Source organism: Podarcis liolepis (genome assembly GCF_965112155.1).
Source record: "Podarcis liolepis genome assembly, chromosome: 17".
Taxonomy (NCBI): Eukaryota; Metazoa; Chordata; class Lepidosauria; order Squamata; family Lacertidae; genus Podarcis; species Podarcis liolepis.
In genome coordinates this window covers 20,890,175-20,913,249 of record NC_139571.1, presented here as the reverse complement: position 1 = coordinate 20,913,249, position 23,075 = coordinate 20,890,175, and the positions used below count along the sequence as shown (strand labels likewise).

The window sequence follows — 23,075 nt, the reverse complement described above, 5'->3', positions numbered from 1 at the left end:
CCGTGTTACAGTCTCTTACATCAACCGGCAGGTTTCACTCTGATAGCTGAGAAGTGTGCTGTTACGGGGAGGTATGAAATTCCCGCATTCGCTGACTCAAATTACCAGGGAATCCAACACCAGGCAAAGCTGTCACTCTTCCCTTGTGGCAACTGGAGCAGAGGACTGGCCCTCCCCGAGCTGGTATACCTGTGGCAGGTGACACTACCTCAGAATGCAGGTGGGGGCTCACCTTGCCTTGAAACTTACACGCTGCATTTATTCGCCTTAATAGTCTATCTAGAGATGCTTTTACTTTGTCTTATTTTAATGGAGGCACATTGAATCGTTTGAGTCCACACCCGCAGTCTGAAATGGTATAACCCTGACACAGGTTTGCCACCTCCCTGAGCATCCCACCCCTAGCACAGAATTGCAGCGCGAGAAGGCAGTTGTTGATCTTAGGCAAATGCTTAGTCCTGGGCTGTGAACCAAGCTGCAAAATGACAACAGTCCCAAGAGAGAGCATTTGCGAAAGCGTCAAGAGCATTGCTGTTATTTATGTATGCCCAAAACGGAAAACAAACAAGGTCCCAATTAAAGAAGAATGGCAAGTTAAACTGACAGAATATGCGCAGCTTGTGGACCTAACACATAGAATAAGGGAACAAGAAGAACATGCGTTTAAGATAAATTCAACAGTGTAAATAAGCTTTGATGGATGTTGTCAGGGGTTTAGGAGCAGAGGCACGGGCAAGGGAGGAAACAGAGAGCGAAGGGGAGGAGGCAGAAGAAAAGATGAGTGATGACGACGACCCGAGATCTCCTAGTCTTTCCAGTGAATCAGAGGATTCACAGAAAGGAGCACCAGTGGCCAGGGCAAGGGGGGAGTCTAGGGGGGCACCCCAGGAAGATAGAGCCAGAGGGGACTCAGGGGAGAGCAGCTGGAAATCGGGACCAGCGTCACCGCCAGGAAGCAGGGAAGAGGAAGGGAGCCAGGGGGGAAGCGCTGGCAGCTCACCACAGGAGGGAGGGCATGAGTCAGGAGTGGCCACACCTCCATCGGGGAGCGAAGAAACGGTTAAGAGGAAAGTGGAAGGTTGGGCGCGCGCGCCAAGTTCAAATGCAGAGGAAGGCGGCGCAGTAAGCAGCCCCGAAAGAGAGCCAGGTCCTAAAGCCCGGCGCAAGGAGACAGGAGGGTCCGGGTCAGCGTCAGAAGAATCCCGGAAGGAAGAAACCCCGGGGGGTAGAGGGACCCAGAGGAGGACAGTCAGGCGGAAAAGGTGGAGCAAGGCTAGGATATTAAGTTGGTGCACACGGGGCGGAGACTCAGACGGAGCTTCGCCGATCTAGCTACTAGACGTAGAGTTGCGCGCAGCAGCGTGAGAATGGAAACTGTAATTCAATAAAGACTTCTACTTAATGATCGCTGGCTAGCGTGATCCTGTGTGAGCTAGGATCTTCAAGCAGCTCTGACAGATGTAATAATGGAAAACTGAATGGTTTAGTTCATGGGTAGGCAACCTGAGGCCCGGGGACCGGATCCGGCCCAATCGCCCTCTAAATCCAGCCCACGGACGGTCTGGGTATCAGCATGTTTTTACATGAGTAGAATGTGTCCTTTTATTAAAAATGCATCTCTGGGTTATTTGTGGGGCATAGAAATTCATTCTTTTTTTTCTTTCTTCAAAATATAGTCCGGCCCCCAACAAGGTCTGAGGGACAGTGGACCGGCCCCCGACTGAAAAGGTTTGCTGACCCCTGAATGAACTATTATTTTGTGAAGCAACCTGGGATCTATGGGTACAGGGCAGTATGCAAATTTAATAAATATTAATAATCCATGCCCTTCTTTCAGCAAATAAAGCCTGCAAGGCATATTATTACTATTTATTGAATTTATATACCGCCCAATACCCGGGGGTCTCACGGCGTTTCACAGAATAAAAAAGATATAAAACCACAAAATACATAATAAGAATAAAAACAACAACCCAATAGTGCCGCCACCCCCCACAAAAAACTCACATTTTAAAAGGGCATCGGATTAACCAGATCAACCAAAGGCCTGGTTAAAAAGGAACGTTTTTGCCTGGCGGCTAAAATGAAGGCGCCAGGCGAATGCCAACACACAGCAAAGCCAAAACAAAACGAACAACTGTGAAACTTTTACTACCCCTTAACTAAACATCAAACTTTAAAAAAAAATAAAAAATGAGTCATTAAAGCAATGGTATCCAGTCAGTTAGCATTCCTTCTTTACCTGTCCTGGGTGTTGCCGAACAGGGAATTTCTGCAGATGAAGCTTTTCTCATTCTTGCACAATAAGAAACCTCACCAATCATTCCACTTCTATGCCGTTAGGAAAGTGACAGGCATTTGCCCTCCTTTCCAAGGGGGTCATTTAAGCTCACCTGCAGCTCAAGACACAGGAGTGAGCTCTTCCTTCTGTGCCTTTTTTTGGTGGGAACCAGTGGCGTAGCGTGGGGGGTGCAGGGGGGGCCGGCCGCACCGGGCGCAACATCTGGGGGTTAGGGTTAGGGGGCGCAAATCCACGGGTTAGGGGGCGCAAATCCACGGGTTAGGGGGCGCAAATTACTTGCCTTGCCCCGGGTGCTGACAACCCACACTACTCCACTGGTGGGAACTGCCCACAAGGGTTTGCAGAGTCAGTCCCGGTGCATTTTTCTGCTGCAGGCAAATGGCAAAATGGAAGGTATGCACTCTCTCATTGCATGCACAGAGTCTAGCCAGACTGGCAACTGTAATCTGACCTCAATATCTGCAGCAGGAAAGAACCCACCGAGGCACTTGAGGGCAGCAAGCAGGAGAGTCAGAAGTTGGTGTGAATGGTTTGCGTGTCGAGGTCCCCAGGGCCACCCCAATAACTCACACATCACACCAATATTTTTGTTTAAGGTTTTTGGCATAATTTTGGCCACAACTTTATTAAAATACAAACATGTGAGTGGTTGCTTAGGCATTGGTTGTGACTATCTGCCCCCCCCCCAATGGGGGAAAGTCTGACATTCCGCACGCCTGCGAAAGTCAGAAAGGGGGAATACACTTGGGGGTAGCGACGGAGCAGGGAACCTGCCCTCAGCCCACCCCAAATGCAGCCAGGAACTCTTGCAGTGGCCCGAGCCCCCTTGACAGGGTGGACAAGCAAGAGTTAGCCCCCGATTCCTTTAACAGAATCCCTTGCAGCAGCAGCATTAGAGGGGCAGGCACAGCCAATCCATGCCCCTCAACCAACCAAACCATAAACCAATGCCTAACCGCAAACTTACAAGTTGTGACGATTTGCTATGCAGTAGGCAAAAACCAAATGGCCCCAGCCAATCAGCCAGATGGACAAAATTCCTACTGGACCCCTGCCTCAAGAGCAGACTACCCCATGACAGGCATAGCAAGGTCAAGCGAACAACCCTAATTCTAGGGAGGGGGGGACGGGCAATCCGATGCACGGTCGAAAAGAGGAAGACCTAGCCTCGTGCAAGGAGTTTTAGCATTTCTGGCTGTCAATCAACAAATGGCAACATTAACTTCTTCCCAACGACAAGGGAAGCCCAATCGCATCAGTGGCCAACGGTCAATTAGCCCGCCCCACAACTTTGGAGTGTCCTGGCGGCCCCCACCACAACACGTGCTCTCTATGAAGGAAGATTGGAATCTTCGGCCCATTGGGTTAGTCTGGTTAGCAAGAAGCGAGTGTAGATTTTTCCGATGATTGATAATAAACTGATATTACGATAGTTTCCTGGGTCTTCTGGTGGTCCTTTTTTATATATAGGAATTATGATGGACTCCTTCCATGATCTTGGTATCTGGCCCGTGGCATTAATTGCATCAAAAACTTTTACAAGAATTTTGGCCCACCATGCTGGGTGTTGTTTAATAGCTTCCGCCGGGATCAGATCGGGCCCTGGTGCTTTATCAGTTTTCAGTTTGGCAATTAAATCTACTATTTCCTCTAAGCTTCACACACACACCCCAAAAAAGTCTATTTAACCTTTAATTATCCAAAACACTTAAAAGGGGGAAGGGGTTGTTTCATTTAAGCCAAGGCATATCAGAACATTTCTGCAATGCATGGCTCAGGTTTTCAGAAGGATGTGGAGTCAGTCGGTGTGATATCCAGACAGGCCAAACAGAGCCCAAACATCATCTTAGGAATTCACTGAGACATTTCACACCTGCATTCTGACATGGGACAATCTGGAATTCTTCCACTTGATTCTACATTCCGGGTAGAATGTTATTTCTGCCCATATTCCAGCTCTGTTCCTGCTCTGGAGCCTTCGCCGGAAGAGCCTTGATTGTCACATCAGACATTTAAGGAAGCCTGCTGTGACTCATATGGGCATAAATGGCAACTCTGAGAGGTAAAATGTAAAGGTAAAGGACCCCTGGACAGTTAAGTCCAGTCAAAGGTGACTATGGGGTTGCAGCGCTCATCTTGCTTTCAGGCCAAGGGAGCCAGCATTTGTCCACAGACAGCTTTCTGGCTCATGTGGCCAGCATGACTAAACTGCTTCTAGCGCAACAGGACACCATGACGGAAACCAGAGCGCATGGAAACGCTGTTTACCTTGCCGCTGCAGCAGTACTACTTTCACTGGTGTGCTTTCGAATTGCTAGGTTGGCAGGAGCTGGGACAGAGCAACGGGAGCTCACCCCGTTGCAGGGATTCAAACCGCCGACCTTCTGATCGGCAAGCCCAAGAGGCTCAGTGGTTAAGACCATAGCGCCTCCCGCTTGTTGCTCATCCACAGCAAACATTGAGCACTAGGCTCTTGCCCTGTTTGGTTGTTCGATGGGAATTCCATCTGGGTTACAGCATCTCTTGTGGCCAGCCACTTGGACCAAACAGCCATGTTGGGCATCAGGATGGAAGCCCTTAGGAAAGGACAGAAAAATGGAGGTTTCGGCACTGTTTCAATGGAGGCAACCAGGAAATAAAGACATCCATTTGGCGGCAACAGTGAAGATGACAGGAGGGGTTTAGCTGGCTCACTCCCATGTCTCACAGGACAGGCTTCAACACTCCCTTAATTTATTCCTTCCTTTAGGCTCTGTTGCATTAGTGATAGTGACAATATTCCGAAATAAGACAGACGTAATAATTACAGCCTGACAACACAAAGAGCTCTGCCTCACTCTCATTTTTAAGGCTATGTACGTACTTTACCTCTAAAGTACACTTGAAGCAAATTTGCATGATTCCATGTTAGGTTAAATTGTTCTGCTATAAAAAACAACAACAAACTGTTGATGTGCATAATTTATGCTGGTTTTACTTGCTATGGCAGGAAGCATGCCAGATGCCCTAAAGGCCCATTCACAACCCCTGGAAATGTTACTTGGCTATATCTCTGGTTTCTGAGATTACAGTCAGGGCCGGGTTAAGCATATCTGGCACCGTGGTGCAAAGATCCCTCTGGTGCTGTGATGGCTGGTGAACGCTCTTCGCCAGTGGCGTAGCGTGGGTTGTCAGCACCCGGGGCAAGGCAAGTAATTTGCACCCCCTAACCCGTGGATTTGCGCCCCCTAACCCTAACCCCCAGATGTTGCGCCCGGTGCGGCCGGCCCCCCCTGCACCCCCTGCACCCCCCATGCTACGCCACTGCTCTTCGCAAGAAATACCTCTGCTCACTCAGAGATACATATATACATCCTTTATTTTACATATGTACAAGCAGCACGTACAATCATGCATCTGAATCTTCCAGCTCAAATTCTTGGAGTGCCTTACGCCTGCCCTTTCTCCAGCAGAAAAGGCATGGAATTCTCATGTGACGTCTCTGTCCCCTCCTCTTTAACACCCTCCTTTCCTGGGCAGATGGAACAGGCATTGCTTCACTGTCCATGCCAGAACTTCCTGTGCAGTGTTGAGGCTCTGTTCCAACATCTGTGAGCTGTCCCTCCTCCTTCCCTTCCCTTCTTTCCTCCACCGTCACTTCTGGGCCACCTTCCTCTGCCTGTCTCTCCTCTTCCCCTTCATTCTCTGTCAATACCATGACAGGTGCCACCCACCTTCCCCAGAGTTGTCAACCTTTTCCCAAGCCTCTGTGGGGATTGCTCTCCCCACAGAAGCTGCACGCCCACCAGCCATATAGTTGGCGGGGCACAGCTGCCGGGCGTGCAGGGAAAGGGGAGGCCGCCGGCAAAGCCGCGCAGCTCCCCCACTCGCTGGGGCGCCCCTGAGAGGCCAGCGCCCTGGCGCAAGGTGCCTGTAAGCCCAATAGGAAAGACAGCTCTGATTACAGTATGTAACACATCCACATCTTCAAGTATATATCTTCACAGCATAAGGTCTAGATCTTGCCTTTCTAAAAAGAAATGAAAGCTGAAATTCCTAGGAAGCCCAAATCTCCATCCAGGACCACATTTTGCACTCCTGCAACATGGTAGCATTTACACAGCCCTGGGGGAAAGTTCTCACATTAATTTTAAACTCCCGGAGACAATTCAAACAGCAGGAAATGGTTGACACTCACTGCTAAAAGAAGAAATGTGCTGAGCAGATCACTATCAGCAGAATAATATTAAAAGTTCCAATGCATTTAAGCAGTAAGACCTGTTTGACTTATGGTGAGTTGTTTACTGCAAGTTACATTGTGAGAAAAACAGGATTTTAACAAAGTGGGCAGTACTGAGTCCCATTGACTTCAATGCTTAACTTTCTCCTATTGTGAAATCAGAGGGAATTAGAAGCCAACAGTATAAGCATCTTCCCTTCCATTGCTCTCCCTTCTTCATCTGCTGTTTCTCAAGAATTTAAGTGCCATGCACAGAGATGGTCCTATATCAATAAATCAAGCCTCTTTACATTTGCACTATGAAGTGTTGGCTAACTAACAAATCCTTTTAATATTGGATAGGAGGATGGCATAAGGAGGTGTCATCCTTCACTCCAGGAGACTCTCACACATTTTCTTTTTTTAATTCTTTTGGGTTTTCTCAGAATTGCTGGTACCTTTACAGCCCTCTGTGGCTCAACAAGAGTTCCTGACTTTCGTACCTTCCTCAAAATGTGTGTTTTTGAACGCCACGCCCAAAAAAAGCACAGCCCGAAATAGTGCAGAATTGTGGCGGCCATTTTGGCAGCTGTCCTCTCACGAGAAAAAACTGCCTCGTTTTTCCCCAGGACGGTTGACAGGTATGGACTTTTTATTTCAAAATTCTAGTACCCAGGTCAGGCAAAAGGCAGAGTCTCGGGCAGGTTGTGGTTATGCAGGGCGCCAGTTGTGAAACATCTGTCCACAGGAGGTCATTATCATGTTGCTAGGAAAGGACAAATAGGCCGGTTTTTATTTCTCTCAGTCCCTTGTTTTTCTAATCTTAAATTCAATTCTCCACATTTCTGCGGATGTTAAAAATAAATAAATAATCCTCACGAAAATTCCACAGCATTTTAGTGTGAATTTCTCCTGATACATTTATTTTATTAATATGTGCATATTTTGCAAGCCATTTCCCCTAATAGAAGGTATATTACTGGGGTGTAATGGGAGAAGCAGCCATGCAGAGACCATTCCCACACAGCTATGACTCAGGTTTAAGAGCCGTTCTGAGGTGAACGAGAGTTCCAAGAAAGTAAAGTAAATGGAAGCTGTCCGTCTCCTTTCTGCTTCCTATAATACTTCCATTAAAACTTAATGGATTCTCCAACCTTACATCACCTCTGTTTACCAGCACCTGAACTGATGATACACACTGCAGAGCTGACAACTTAAAGTGCTCCACCGAGATGCTTCTCTTTAGAGCTCAGCACTGATCTATCCCATTGACGGTCCTATTCATTCGTTTCTAAACCCAATTCCCTCAAGCTTCCTTACCATTGTAGAAACTAGATGGCCTCTTTCATGACACTCCTAAATATAAGGGCTTGGAGCACATCATAATAATTATTATTATAATTCTAGCCAGATTCCTCACACCTAGAAAACTAACTTGCTTTTGAAGGTTCAGCCTATCCTTCATTAAAGTTACAAAACCTTTATTTATTTCCAATTACAAGGCCTTGATTTGCTGTAGGGATGGGAAAGTTGGGGGGTTGCAGTTGTCTTCTGAGTGGCTTTCACTTTCAAAGCACCTTCTTTCAGATCTTCTGCCGTGTGCTCTGTGATTTAATGTCTGAATGTTTAACCTCAAGAGGTGGGGCATCACCATTTCCCCACATAATAAACACGTTGCATAAATAAAACAAGTCAGGTACCTTGAAACCTGCAGTTGCAAATATCAAAGGATTTATATCAGACCTTTTAGAATGGCAGATCCCAACAGCAAAGGCCAGTTTACCATTTGAAGAGGGCCTGAACTATAATGAACTATAATGCTCATTAGACTGTATGTAGAATAGGTACCCAGCCAATTCTTGGTTAGATTGCCACTATACTGTAATTGTTGTGACTGAGAAGATCTGTTTCAGGGTGCCAAATTTTGGCTGTGCAAAGGCTGCCATATTATGAAAGAGTAACACCAAGTAAACTGGCAGAAATGTATACCGTATTTTTCGCTCTATAAGACGCACCAGACCACAAGATGCACCTAGTTTTTGGAGGAGGAAAACAAGAGAAAAAAAATATTCTGAATCTCAGAAGCCAGAACAGCAAGAGGGATCGCTGCGCAGCGAAAGCAGCGATCCCTCCTCTTGCTGTTCTGGCTTCTGGGATAGCTGCGCAGCCTGCATTCGCTCCATAAGACGCACACACATTGCCCCTTACTTTTTAGGAGGGAATAGGTGAGTCATATAGAGCAAAAAATATGGTAAATCTAAATCAAACAAATGTTGGAAATGTAAAGAGAAAGGTTCTTTTTATCATTTGTGGTGGTCTTGTAGTAAGACTAAAGCTTGCTGGGAAATGATATATAATGAATTGAAAAGGATGTTCAAAATAACTTTTACCAAAAAACAAAACAAAAAACAACAACAACCAGAAGGTTTTCTTTTGGAAATTATATATAAATTGTATAGAAATTTATTTATGTATGCTACTACTGCAGCAAGAATGTTACTTGCCCCACAATGGATAGAAGAAGAAGTCCCAGTAAAGGAAGAATGGATACAAAAATTTATGGACTATGCAGAAATGGCGAAACTTACCGGAAGAATAAGAAAGCAAGATAACAAACTTTTAACAAAAGAATGCAAATGGTTTATTGAATGTTTATAGATAAACTGCAAACAGATAAAAACATTAGCAGGATTATTGTAATAACCTGCAGTTTTATAAGAGTATATATTTATAGTAGATAACTAAATGAGCAAGTTAAGTGAATTGGATGTGCAGAAGATATTAAAAAATAAATTTAAGGAACCGCAGAAAGAGGGGGAAGAAAGTCAAATTTTGAAATGATAAATGGATTGTAAAACGAATGAAATATATAAATTTGAAAAGTATAAACAAACAAACAAATAAATAAATAACATATTATGAAAGACTATCAAAGTCTGCCCCGATAGTTGGGAAGGGGAATTACTTGAAATTGGGCGAAGGAAGAGGCTCTCTACTTGTTGTTTTTTTAACTTTATTTTGCTTTAAACAGGTACATATAAATATAGACAACCAAAATTACAAAGGAAAATTAATAATAATGAAAAAAACTACAAAAAATATCGAAGTGCATGACACAGAACATAAGCAACTATGGGAAATATAAAAGAAAAGAAAAAAGAAAAATAGGGGGGGGGGGAGAGAGAGAGAAAGAAAAAGGAAGATGGGCCAAAGCAGGAAAGCTCATCTATTGTACACTTCCTTCAAGCTCACAACAGATAATTATTCTTATCAATTATCTCTATCTGCATTCCAAAGGAATCCCTCATCTTGGTATCAGGGAACATTTCTCTATGCGGTATCATTCTAAACATAACCAGATCTTTCTTGTTGAGCCCTTGTCCCCGAAATAATTATTTAAACATTCCCATTCTTCTTTCACCAGTTTTTTAGGTTTATCTCTTATTGCATCTGTCAGCTTTGCGAGCTCCAAGTACTCGCACAATTTGACTACCCATTCCTCTTTAGTGGGTGTATTTTTATCTACTCTCTACTTGTATTAAGGTTCGTCTGCCTAATTTCACACAAACAGGAAAAAGTGCCAAGTTATGAGGGAATTTCTGAAACGGAAAATCGGAGCCTCAGCAAGCCACCTACACGTGATAGACACTGCAACCTAGCAAACACCACGTGGAAACTCTGTACGTCATGAGGCAAGTATAACATTTGGACCTCGTTTCCTATAAAGCCGTAACTGTTGATGGAGTCAAGAATCCGTAAGGATTAAGAACAAGGCCTCAACAACCTAAACCTCAGCAAATCTCTTCCCACAAAATGTGTTCAATTCAACAGGGCTTTTAACCCCAGAGTGAATGCAACCAGTGCCAGATTTACGTATAAGCTAAACAAGCTATAGCTTAGGGCCCCACTCTCTTGCCCCACCCCCGGAAAAAATTAAAGAAAAAATACCTGGATGTACATTTCTAAAATATAAGATAAAAAACAAAAAAAATAGCACCTACATACAGCAGCAGTGTTTTGTGTTGTGTAGGCTCCTATGGTGTAAGTCCTGGGCCCGCCTGCTAGCCTGCTCCCTAAAATATCACTGGTTTGCTCATTTCTATATATAGGGAGCCTACATTCTGCATGGACTAGTTGCATGGCAACATGGGCACATGGCTTTAGATACCTATTGGGTCCCTAAATAGCCATATAGCATATATTCAACACAAAAAACAGCAACAATTTGTTGTTGACAAAGGACAGCTGTACATATACAGTGGTACCTCAGGTTACATACGCTTCAGGTTACATAGGCTTCAGGTTACAGACTCCGCTAACCCAGAAATATTACCTCAGGTTAAGAACTTTGCTTCAGGATGAGAACAGAAATCGTGCTCTGGCAGCACGGTGACAGCAGGAGACCCAATTAGTGGTGCTTTAGATTAAGAACAGTTTCAGGTTAAGAACGGATCTCCGGAATGAATTAAGTACTTAACTGAGGTACCACTGTAAAGGGCCCCATTACCTTCAGTAGCTTAGGGCCTCATCAAACCGAAATCCGGCCCTGAATGCAACCCGCTCCAGACCCTCCCCAGGGACAGCTAGGAGCCCCTCCATGAAAGCCAACATCTTGCTTGGCCATCAGAAGTAATTGTATAGCTGAATATTGAGAGGGTTTGAGCTGGCACGCTTTATGTCATAAAAGCATCCTGGCAACCTGATCTGACTTTGAATCACTTGCTGATGATAAAAATTGTGGGGGAGAAAATAGCTTGAAGAGGACGTAATGGAGGAATCTGCGGTGCTACCGAATATACACAATCGGGCAAGTGTTTGAATTCATGCTACTATAGAATTAGCTTGACGTTTCATTGAAAGCCAAGTAGATAACTGGAAGAAATTCAGCCAGAGCTGGCCAAATCTGCAGAAATTGATGAATAAGCATTTCCCCCCTCTCACTCCCCCGCCCTCACCCCCTTTCTGGACAAGGTGATGGGTGAAACAGAATTATGCATTTTAGCCATTTGCAAAGATGCTCATGATGTCAGATTGCTCAGTGCCTTGTAAACTGCTGAACCTAGGGTTGCCATACGCCTGGAATTTCCCTGACATATCCGGAATACTGCAGCTGCAAGCAGTGTCCGGGCAAAAATCGCCGAAACGTCAGGAAAAATCCAGGCATATGGCAGCCCTTGTCTTCTTTGCAATTTTGCAAAAAAAAAAAAAAAAATACTCTGTCTGAATTTTCACTTTTTGAAATATGGCAACCCTAGCTGAGCCTGTATGTTTAGAACTCAACAGGCAATCATAGCCATGTCTTCTCAAAAGCAAATTCCCCTTGAGTTCCGTGAAGCTTCCTGCGAGAAAAGTGGCTATAGGTTGCAGTCCTGATTCTTAGTCACTTAGCACGTCATCATAAGCAAGAGGTAAGTTTTTAAGAAAAGAAAAGAAAGAAAGAAAAGAATCACAATTTATCATTTTAAAATGTACTGGGTCTTGCTTTTGGTCCAATCATGATGGAGCAGTTTTGCAGAAAACTCAACTCCGGTTTTGGGTGAACTTTCTCCTGTATTGGGGCAACTTGGCAAAACAGTTCTCTTCATCTGTGTTCTTTGATGTGACATCTAATTCATCTTTCTCTTTGACCATGGGTATTGGCCTAGGTTACATCCGGACAAACCTGTTTTTTGAGCATTCATTCTGATTCACTGGCATAATATTTGTGAGGAAGTTAGATGACACCATCTAATTGCTGAGCATTCATTTTTGATTTGCTGTTGAGGTGGTTATACAAAGTTACCCCACACTTTTCAGCACATTTCCCCCTCACTTTCTTTATCAGGAAAAGTCTAATCTTTGGGTGAAGCAGTTGCACAAGGGCACTAAATCAGCTGTAGTTGCACAGCCGGAGTTTGCCGATGTGTGATTTAATCCTGACCCAAAATAGCCCCTTATCTATGATCCAGAGCTGACTCAGTCTTTACAAAGAGGGAAGTGATTATCGTATAGTCTTGGTTCAAAGAACAGTAAACAAAATAAAAAGTTGTACAATAGAAAATATCTGTGATAAAAGGCATAGTTTGGGGGTGATAAAAAATCATCCTCTTAAGAAACACGGAGATCAAATATCTGGGTGTATTTGTAACTCCTGCTATTTTAGAGGAAGGGAACCATTTTCAGTTCAAGAGGTCATGAGGAACATTTGGGGGGACTGAATGCCAGTAGAGAGGGGGCCCACCGACAAAAATGTGCAGCTGGTTATTTAAAGTCAGAAGTTTCCACACAAAAACACCCTTTCCATCCTCTACACAGGCAAATAAGGAGAATTATCTCAGTTCAGGTTCACATCCCAGCCAGGCTAAAATCACCTGAGGAGGTCGTAGAGTGGGACCAGTCAGGGGGAAGGGGTAACCTGGTGAAGGGGTATGGCCCTAGGGAGAGTCCCGAGGGCCAGATAAGAGAGCCCTAGAGGGTTACGGTCAGTCCCTGGTCCAGAGGTTCCCCCCTTCTTGTGCTATGTGACTGGCTCATCTGCTGACTGCCTGTGCCTTCGCTTTCCAAACAGAAAGAATTCAACGATCTACTAAAGAATGCAGGACCCAAACTGGTGGTTGTCGACTTTTCAGCAAAATGGTGTGGGCCTTGCAAAATGATCCGTCCTTTGGTTCACGTAAGTAAGTCTCGTGTTGCCGTTACGGACCCTTCCGCGGTGCAAGGAGAAAATGTGGTTCCATTGCTGTCCCGATTTTGCTTTGCAACTGGGCCGAGTCTCCCTTGGGATCGTTGAAGGCTGTCTTGCACCAGCTCACATCTGTCTAACTTGGTGCTCTCCAGGGTCGCTGGTGTTCTTTCACATCACCTCTTACCTGTTTCATTTTAACACTGGAGATGACAGCGATTGAATCTGGAATCTTCTTCTACCACTGAGCTACGGTCCTTTGCTATCTTCTATACCTCAACATGCTTCCCATGTTGTCTCCATGTTGCTTCCTTCAAACCTCTGCTCAGAACACACCTTTCCTATGAAGTCTTTGGCTTATCTCTGAATCCTCAGCCCCAAACAAAAAAAGAATTAGTTCCTCATATTCATCCCTTGCCTCAACCTCTTATCATTCCATCTATTGTTTCATTCTCCTCACCACTCAGACTTTACACTGTGAGCTTCTTGGGAGAGAGATTTCACCAGAACCTGCCATTGTGTTTATTTAAATCCTGCCATCAAGTCGATGTTCTTTCTTTGTTTCTGCAAATATATTATAAAAGGTTCCCACTCTTTTTCAAAGTCACTGGTGTCCTTTTCTTGTAGCCTGTCCATCAGTTTTGCCAGTTCTGAATAATTCATCAATTTCTCTTGCCATTGTTCTTTTGTTGGAATTTCTCCAGTCTTCCAGTTTTGTGCTATCAGAATTCTCGCCGTCGTAGTAGTATACATAATGTCCTCTTCTCTTTCAGCAGATCTTGACCTAAAATACCTAACAGGAAGGTTTCCAGTTGTTTAACAAATATTATTTTCAACATTTTCTTCAATTCATTGTATATCATTTGTTATTGCTTACTCTTTTAAGCAGAGGACTACCTTGGCACCAGGAACACCTCTCGGTGGGTGATGGGATACCTACAGGCACTCGAGGGATAATAACGAAGTCAGAAATATAGGCATCTGATATTGTGAAGCAGCCAAATTGCAGTTTAGGTGGAGAGCAAGTTGCTAATGTGTCTTCCCGGGAAAGTTCCAGAGATTGCAACAAAGGGCTTTTAGCAAAGCACTTAAAAAGTGAAGAGAGATATGGCGTTTGCTTGTTAATGAATCAAAGTCAAAGGTCCTTGGGTGATTCTGCGGAATGATTTAAAAGGCAGCTTCTAGAGAAGCATGTTCAGTAAGTCAGCCAAATGTTGCTGCACATCTTCCTGGCCAAAATTGTCAGTTAAAGGATACAAACAGTGGCGGCTCACTCCATAGATCCCCAAGTCATTAAAAAGGCCTCCAAAACCCTCTTTAAACACAGACTCCCCAGGTGTCCCTATTTTCCAGGGACAGTCCCAGATTTACAGAAGCCATCCCAGTTTCTGATTTGACCCCAGAATGTCCTGCATTTCCTTAAGATGTCCCTATTTTCATCGGAGAAATGTTGGAGGATATGGTAGGATGTCCTGATTTTATTTGGAGGAAATGATTGAGGGTATGGAGTTATCTGACCCCCGAGCCATCTCAATGCAGCCCTGTATAGGTTTTTTCATTAATGCTTAATGTTTTATTATGTTTTTATACATGTTGGAAGCCACCCAGAGTGGCTGGGGCAACCCAGCCAGATGGGCAGGGTATAAACATATGAGAGAGTGGATAACTCACTGCTGGAAGTGAAGCTACAGGGAACCAGGCAGAGGGCCATCTTGGTAGTGGCACCCTCCTTGTGGAATGCCCTCCCCTCAGATGTCAAGGAGATAAAAAACACAACTTTTAGAAGATATCTGAAGGCAGCCCTGTTTCAGGAAGTTTCTGTTTGACATCTTATTATGTTTTTATATGTGCTGCTAGAAGCTGCCCAGAGTGGCTGAGACAAGCCAACCAGATGGGCAAAGAATAATAATAATAATAATAATAATAATAATAATAATAATAATACAGTAGGACATCTCTTTTTTCATCCCAGAAATGTTGGTGGGCATGTAACCACCAACAATACAAGTCTAGTGTAAAGACTGGGGGTGCAAGCACATGTTATCTCTGATGTAGAGCTGCCACTTTAAAGTGATATCTTTGTGTTGAGATATTTTGCTTCCCCCACCCGCCCACCCCTTACAGTATAGGATCCCTTACACCCATGTTGTGGGAACATCATGTTCTCATGTTTCCCCCAACCCACCAGAGCAAATTTAGGGGGCATGAGGGGCACACAAAGGAATGAAAGGGAAGGAGTCGAGTCGCCTGCAACAGCACAGTTGAATTCTGCCATTTGTTTTTTGTTTCAGTACCTTCTGCACTATTAAAAGCCACGGGAGCCCTGATCTCTTTTGCAAGATTCTGACACAAAGAGATATTCCAGAACTTATCACTTTGCCCTTGAGCCAGTGAGAGAGAGGGATCAAAAACATCTTAGTCAACTTCCACTCACCAAGGTCATGTGGTGGTGGAATGTCAGCTGCGCTCGGGAAAGATAATTCCATTATAGAAGAACCTACAAATGATGCCTGTCCCCTCCATGTGAAGAACTACAAATTGTCTGCCTCTTGTTTTCACTCATGCTCACTGTTTGGCTCAAGTGTCTGTCTCCCTGTAAGTGCCATCCCATCCGTTCTCATTTGTTGCTTGGCAATGGTCTTCATCAAGCAGACACTAATAATGAAGGGTTTGAATTAAAATCTGTTTCCATAAAAACAAAATGTGAACGACAAGACTTCATCTGTTTCAGACCTCATAACTTCACAGTATATGAAGTTGTCACCAGATGCATAAGATAAAAGTACTTCTGTGATGTAGATTAAAAGAGGTGGCAATGCAAGGGTAACACATATTTTAGATATGTGGGACTACTTCCTGGGCAAAGGAACCTGCAGCTCTTTTGATGTTCCTGGGCTCCTACTTCCATCAGTCCTTGCCACCATAGTCAGTGGTCAGGGGTGAATGGGAGTAGTTCTTATTGAGTCTCCAGCCTGGGCTCAACTTATGAGCTCTCTAGGGTCCTCTTGAACCCTGACCTCTTGCCTTGCATTACCCTACTTTGCTTCTTTGCTTTGTTCTGCTTGCTCAAAGTGGACTTTTGCGTTCAGTTCAGAAACCCTCTACTGCCAAGGCTGTCCGTCGTGTACAACTGGGAAATGTGGACTAGGGCTTTGGGTGGCCAGGTGAAGAAGAGGACAAGGCTTCTGCACCTTTAGTAGATGTATAGATTTGAAGGAGGTTCAGAAGATGTAGGTGAAGGCTGCAGTGGTAATCGTAGGGCTTTGTTTGAGAGCGGAGGTTGTTCCAGAGGACAGGATCACACTTCAAAACGACCTTGACAGATTAGAGAACTGGGCAAAAACAAACAAGATGAATTTTAACAGGGAGAAATGTAAAGTATTGCACTTGGGCAAAAAAAATGAGAGGCACAAATACAAGATGGGTGACACCTGGCTTGAGAGCAGTACATGTGAAAAGGATCTAGGAGTCTTGGTTGACCACAAACTTGACATGAGCCAACAGTGTGACGCGGCAGCTAAAAAAGCCAATGCAATTCTGGGCCTCATCAATAGGAGTATAGCATCTAGATCAAGGGACGTAATAGTGCCACTGTATTCTGCTCTGGTCAGACCTCACCTGGAGTACTGTGTCCAGTTCTGGGCACCACAATTCAAGAAGGACACTGACAAACTGGAACGTGTCCAGAGGAGGGCAACCAAAATGGTCAAAGGCCTGGAAACGATGCCTTATGAGGAACGGTTAAGGGAGCTGGGCATGTTTAGCCTGGAGAAGAGGAGGTTAAGGGGTGATATGATAGCCATGTTCAAATATATAAAAGGATGTCACATAGAGGAGGGAGAAAGGTTGTTTTCTGCTGCTCCAGAGAAGCGGACACGGAGCAATGGATCCAAACTACAAGAAAGAAGATTCCACCTAAACATTAGGAAGAACTTCCTGACAGTAAGAGCTGATCGACAGTGGAATTTGCTGCCAAGGAGTGTGGTAGAGTCTCCTTCTTTGGAGGTCTTTAAGCAGAGGCTTGACAACCATATGTCAGGAGTGCTCTGATGGTGTTTCCTGCTTGGCAGAGGGTTGGACTCGATGGCCCTTGTGGTCTCTTCCAACTCTATGATTCTATGATTCAAGTTGTATTCTGAGGAACTCGCATTCACCAGAAAGCTCATGCCAAAATGAAACTCTTACCTATAAAGCTGTCACAAGATTCTTTGTTCTATTCGCCTGAAAGGCTCCCCGGATGCAGTCCAGTCAAAGTTAGTCACTCCTGACTTAAGCCTTGTTGAAGTCAGTGAGGCTTGCCTTCAAGTAAATATAGCTAGGATTGGGCTGAATCTGATTCATGTCCCCAACCATAAAACCCAAGGACCTTTCCAGTGAAAGCCATGAAGAGTCTTGTGGCATTCCAAAGAAATGAATTCCAAAGCAAGTGTTGTCATTAAGAAGTTCATTTGAAATCAATGTGGCTTACTCCTTCCAAGTAAACATGACTAAGAATGAGCTGTGTCCCATTCCACTCAGCAGCTCTTGATACCATCAGCCAGATACCCCAGCCATGGTATTCTTCTGGAGGGTACCATTTTCCAACTAGACTTAGTTGGGAATAATTTTCTGGATGGTGACTATTGAGTGGATAGCCCTGTGAAAAAAGGAGATCACTGAGATTTACAGAGGCAGAAGACCTGGCTCATTCCAAAATCAATTTCTGGTTAGCTAATTAGGAACATTGAGCCACTTGGGCTTCAAGTGATAGCATTGGATCAAGGAGTGTCCCCAGACAATTAACTTGCCTCTTCAGGATGAGCGCAACTCTATCCCAAAAAAGGTCATTGCCCAATTCCCACATATGAACTCTGGTCCACCAACAGCACCTCCATCTTCTCAGGAATCAGCTTGTTTTGACACATCACCACCTCCAGACAAAGGTCCAGAATCTGTCCAGCCATGCCTGGTTCAGATGATGTAGAGACAGAGCAGAAAGTTATCAGTCTGTCGACAATACTGAGCCCCAAACTCTCAGATGACTCAACCTAGGGGCTTCATGTAGATGCCAACTTTCTTGGGCACATGAAACTAACCATAATTACCTTGAATTTCTGCTTCACCTGCAAGAAAGAAGGGCATTTTCACTGGCCAGGTTTAATTTAAATCCATCAAACCTCCTTTGGGGAAGGTTCTCAGGCAGGGTGGAAGGAGAAAGAACTTGCCCATGTGAAGACCACCTGGTGGAAACTCTCAAACATATGGTTCTCAATTGTAAACTATATGCTGATCTCCACCAGCAATTTCTAGATCAACTCTGTATCCCCAAATGTAAACCAGAGTCAGAGGTCATACATTTTCTATTACTGGGGAATGACCAGGAGCTCACCAAGTTTAGTGGCTAAATATTTGGTTTTTTTGTCGTCGAAATGCACTGCAGACCTCTGATCTCCCTGGAGACCAACAGATGTGACGATAGACTGCCCTGCCTCCTTTCTTTTAGCAAATGTTTTGTGCCACTGGGGAAGTAGTAATTCTGTACTGATTTGTTTTGGATGTTGTATGTGATGCCAATAAAAGGTTTGATGATGATGATGATGTAGATGCCAACCAGCATAGCGGACAAGAGGGAACCACGTGGGGACCCCATAGCACAACTGCCAGGAAGCTGAGCAGAAGTCCCTCAGTGCCATTTTCTGCAAGCAGTCCTGCACGTAGGAGTGCAACCACTGTGCCTCTGAGTCTCCACCTGCAGAGCCTCTTCAGAAGGATACCATGGCTGATTGTCTCAAGCGCAGCTGAGTGTGCACTTCCCTAGGTTCTCTTATGATACAACCTCAACCAGAGTGACTAAGGCTGTTTAAGTGCCAAACGAAGGCCTTTAGCCAGGCTGAAACGGGTGGAGATCAGAGGTGGGAAACCAGATATGGTAGGGAGTGTGCCTTCAAGGGGGCAAACTCCCTCAGCTGCCCTAGGATTATTTGTGTGGCCATTCCAGGGGGGCTCTCTGTCACTGCTAATCAGAAAGCCCCCCCCCCTTGCCAAGGAACCTTAAGCTCCCAGTTGTCCCATACCTGTCCTCCACCTGATGTCACAAAGGTCCAGCCTCAGTTGATTCAGATGGTATTGAGATAGAGCGGAGTGTAATCATCCTGTTGACCATACTGAGCTCCAAGCTCCTGGTGTCACATCTGACATCAGGTGTGAGGTTCTTGGAGGTGTCAGTTTGTACTGTAGGCTGATGCGTTTGCACAGCAGTGGGGAAAGAGAGGATTGTCCCAGCTTCCTAGACTGTCCTTCTTGTGCTGATCTGTGCTGATATCCCTTCGGTGTTAGCCTGATACTCTTAGGGTTACTCGCTCCCCACTTCCCTTCCTTCTTCATGCCTTCCTCTCGAGAGAGACGTATTTTGGACCTCTCTTCTCTCAAGAAGCTAGAGAAAGCAAGTCTTGTTGCTGCTCCACTCCATCAGATAGAATTAGGGATCTCTCCTATAAAACATGTCACGTTCCCCAGCTCTGGCCTAGATATATATATGAAAAAGATATCAATGTGCAATTATCTCTCAAACTGAAGGGCTTTTGAGCCAAAAAATGAATGTAGTCGTGTTTTCAGGCCAGAACATTTGTCTGTGTCTGCTAACTAATAGATTTGTTTAATTTTGTTCTGTAGGAGTTGGCTGTTCGGTACGAAAATGTGCTATTCTGCATTGTTGATGTGGACTTGGCAGAGGTAAGCTACCAAAACCAGATGACGTCGAGAATTTCTGTTAGAGTGTAACTACAAAGCAAGACTTTCTAGATCAAGCCAGGGGTTCATTTAGTCTGGTATTGTTTTCAACAGGAGCCTTTAAAACAGGGGTGGGTAACCTTTTTCTGCAATTAAGGCTCCCCTCTGGCAGGGGGTATGTAATCATTTTCATAATTAAAACTCCCAACACAACAACTATGTGACTTTTTATTTTTTTACTGATAGATGACAGCTTTATACCCCTAGTTATCAATACACCATGTACACTTAGAAACTCATCTGTAAAGGACAACAGGCAGGAAAATTAAACAAATAAAACTAGGGAGTGAAAAGCCAACCTTAATTATTTTGCTCTCTCTCTCTCTCTCTTTTTTAAGCATGTATGGAGAAGCGTAAATGCAGTTTTGAAATCTCTGAGCAGGAATAAAGTTACAATTGTCCATCTATATAGCCTAGCATTGTATCTCAGACTCAGAAAGATTCCAAACTGCCTATTTCCACCGATGTGCAGGCTTTCAGCAGCTATTCACATAATCCCTCCCCCAAAAAGTGTGCATTCATAGATAATGTCAAGTCTGGTTTGGCCCTTAGACTGTAAGCTCTCTGGGGCAGGAATTTGTTTCTCTCTCTCTTATACAGTGGTGCCTTGGTTTAAGAACAGCTTAGTTTATGAACAACTTGGATTAAGAACGCTGCAAACCCAGAAGTAGGTGTTTTGGTTTGTGAACTTTGCCTTGGAATAAGAACATGTTCCACTTCCTGTTGAGTGTGTTCCATTTGTAAATTGAGTTTCCCGCTAATCAGAGGCTTCCAGTTGAGTCTGTCAGCTGTTGAGTCCCCAGCATTCACACAACACAGAGGTGATATTTGGAGCTTTTGTTTTTGCTTTTTTTTTGCGTTTTTGTTTGTGTGGCTTTTTTCATTTTTTTGACAGTGACTTGTTCTTCATTTTATGGACTGACTTGTGACTGTGGCTCATTTTTGTGGACTGTGGCTTGTGACTTTGTTTTTGTGTCTTGTTTTTGTGACTGTGTGGAACCCAGTTCAGCTACTAGTTGATTGTGTGACTGCAGAAATTGATAAAAGCCCCCCATCCAAACAATGACTATCATCAGTGCATATAAGAAAATAATAATAATAATAATTTTAATCATCTACAATACTGTCTTATTTATTTTATAGTACAGTACATTGATTATATTACCTTCATTTTATGGATCAATGGTCTCATTAGATAGTGAAATTCATGTTAAATTGCTGTTTTAGGGGTTGTTTGTCATTGTCTGGTACGGATTAATCCATTTTCCATTACTTTCCATGAGAAAGCACGCCTTGGTTTAAGAACACTTTGGTTTAATAACAGACTTCCGGAACAGATTAAGTTCGTAAACCAAGGTACCACTGTACTTTGTAAAGTGCAGCTCATATAATAACAGTGGATGAGGGCGATAGTTGAGAGAAAACGATGCTGGGAAGAGTACCAGCCGGGGGAACCAAATGGCATCAAACAATATCTGAACAATTCAAATGTTTAGCAAGAATAGTTCCTGTTTTGTTTAGGCAATCTGCTCAGATGCAATACTTCCAAATGGAGTATCAAAATTTAGGAAATGTGTGGTGCAGCACTGATAGATATGGTATAAAACACCATACTTTGCTTTCTCCGGCATTCTCGTTAGAGATACTTACAGAATGTCTAGCATATTTTAATTAGTTCCATGACCATATGGCATATTGTTCAACCTCTCATCCCCAGGATGTGGCTGACCTTTGCAATATCGTCGCCATGCCAACATTCCAGTTCTACATGAAAGGAGAAAAGGTATTTGTGGCCTAGAAACACGGTTTAGTGCTCTGAATTCTGGCCGGGGCTGCCCCTAATCTGCCAGATTCTGCCCTGGAATGAGCCATTCTGGGAAGGGGGCTACCAAAGAAATCCAGTCACGAGTCACCTAATCTCTGACCGGGAGGAGATGGGTAGCAAATCCCTATGGGACCCGTTGCTTCTCCCAAATTCCTGGAGCTTTGATTGCTTTCATTTATTTATTTTTTTATTTCGGTCCTAGATTTTTGAAATCACTGGAGCTCGTCCCAAAAAACTGGAAGAGAAGATTAAAGAGCTGATGTGATCCTTGGAGAAAACTCCCATGTTATCAACATATATGCCAGTAGAATAAAATACCCAAGGGCCCATGGTCGTGTGCTATAGGTGCCCTCTTTCAGTGCAGCTACGTGGAACAGCAAATGGCCATGGAAAGCAAATATTTAGGATCACATGTGGTGGAAGGACAGCTTTGACGCCTTTGTCATTCAGTTACCGCATAAAACAGGACTGCAGCTGGGTGCCTTCTTGCCCTGTATGGGGATTGGTGGTGGGACGACAATGAGTGGTCAGAGGGAAAAGAGGGTGTTAGAATTCCTGCTCCATGATTGCAGTCATGGGATTGTTGTCTATCAGATGGCAGTGTATGTTTTGACTCCACAGAGTGGGAAGTGACAGAGACAGGATGTTTGTGTTACTGTGTTCCATGAAGTGGGACTATTGTCCTTTGTTCTTTTCCTCTTTGCTGTCTGATGCTAGAGAGAGAGGGAGCCATGTTGCAGTGCTCCGTGTGTGTTTTTATGTAAATAAAGTAGATTAGCCAAAATGCTGAGTTGCTGAGGTCTGTTACACGCATGATGCGCAAACTCTGCAGATCCCTAAGTGTGCCGGTGCCGGTTGGCATCGGTCACTGTGATGTTCGGGCTGAAGAAAGCTCTTGAAGCTCCCGAACGATTGACCAGGAGGGAGGGAACATGCCAGTCGGGCATATGTCTCTGCCAGGGTCCTACTCAAGTGTAGGCTGAACTCCTGACAGAGGGAACATGGTGGGAAGAGGTGGTTTCGGAAACTGAAAGGGTTACAGGGCTTAGTGAGCAGGTGGCACAGGACTTTGTGGCTGCCATGATGACCAACACGTCAGCAGCCCAACACTTGTGGCAGGACACACCCTGAACATCCTTGTTTCTCTCTCTCTTTTTAAAAGTTTTTATTTATACTTTTCAAATGTATACATTTCATTAATTTTACAATCATTTTAACATTTCAAAGTTTGACTTTGTGCCCCCCTTTCTGCAGTTCCTTAAATTCATTTTTTGATATCTTCTGCATATCCAAATTCATTTAATTTGCTCATTTAATTATC

The 23,075-nt window shown here is 44.2% G+C and overlaps 1 protein-coding gene across 1 annotated transcript; it reads left to right on the top strand.

The window, feature by feature from the left end:
- The first annotated feature begins 11,214 nt into the window (after window positions 1-11,214).
- Window positions 11,215-22,083, top strand: LOC310696609 (thioredoxin-like). Its single transcript, XM_083482376.1, has 5 exons — window positions 11,215-11,311; window positions 13,052-13,152; window positions 19,813-19,872; window positions 21,647-21,712; window positions 21,957-22,083. The coding sequence occupies exons 1-5, from the start codon at window positions 11,269-11,271 to the stop codon at window positions 22,017-22,019; spliced, it is 333 nt and encodes a 110-aa protein (XP_083338502.1). The 5' UTR covers window positions 11,215-11,268; the 3' UTR covers window positions 22,020-22,083.
- The last annotated feature ends 992 nt before the right edge of the window (window positions 22,084-23,075 follow it).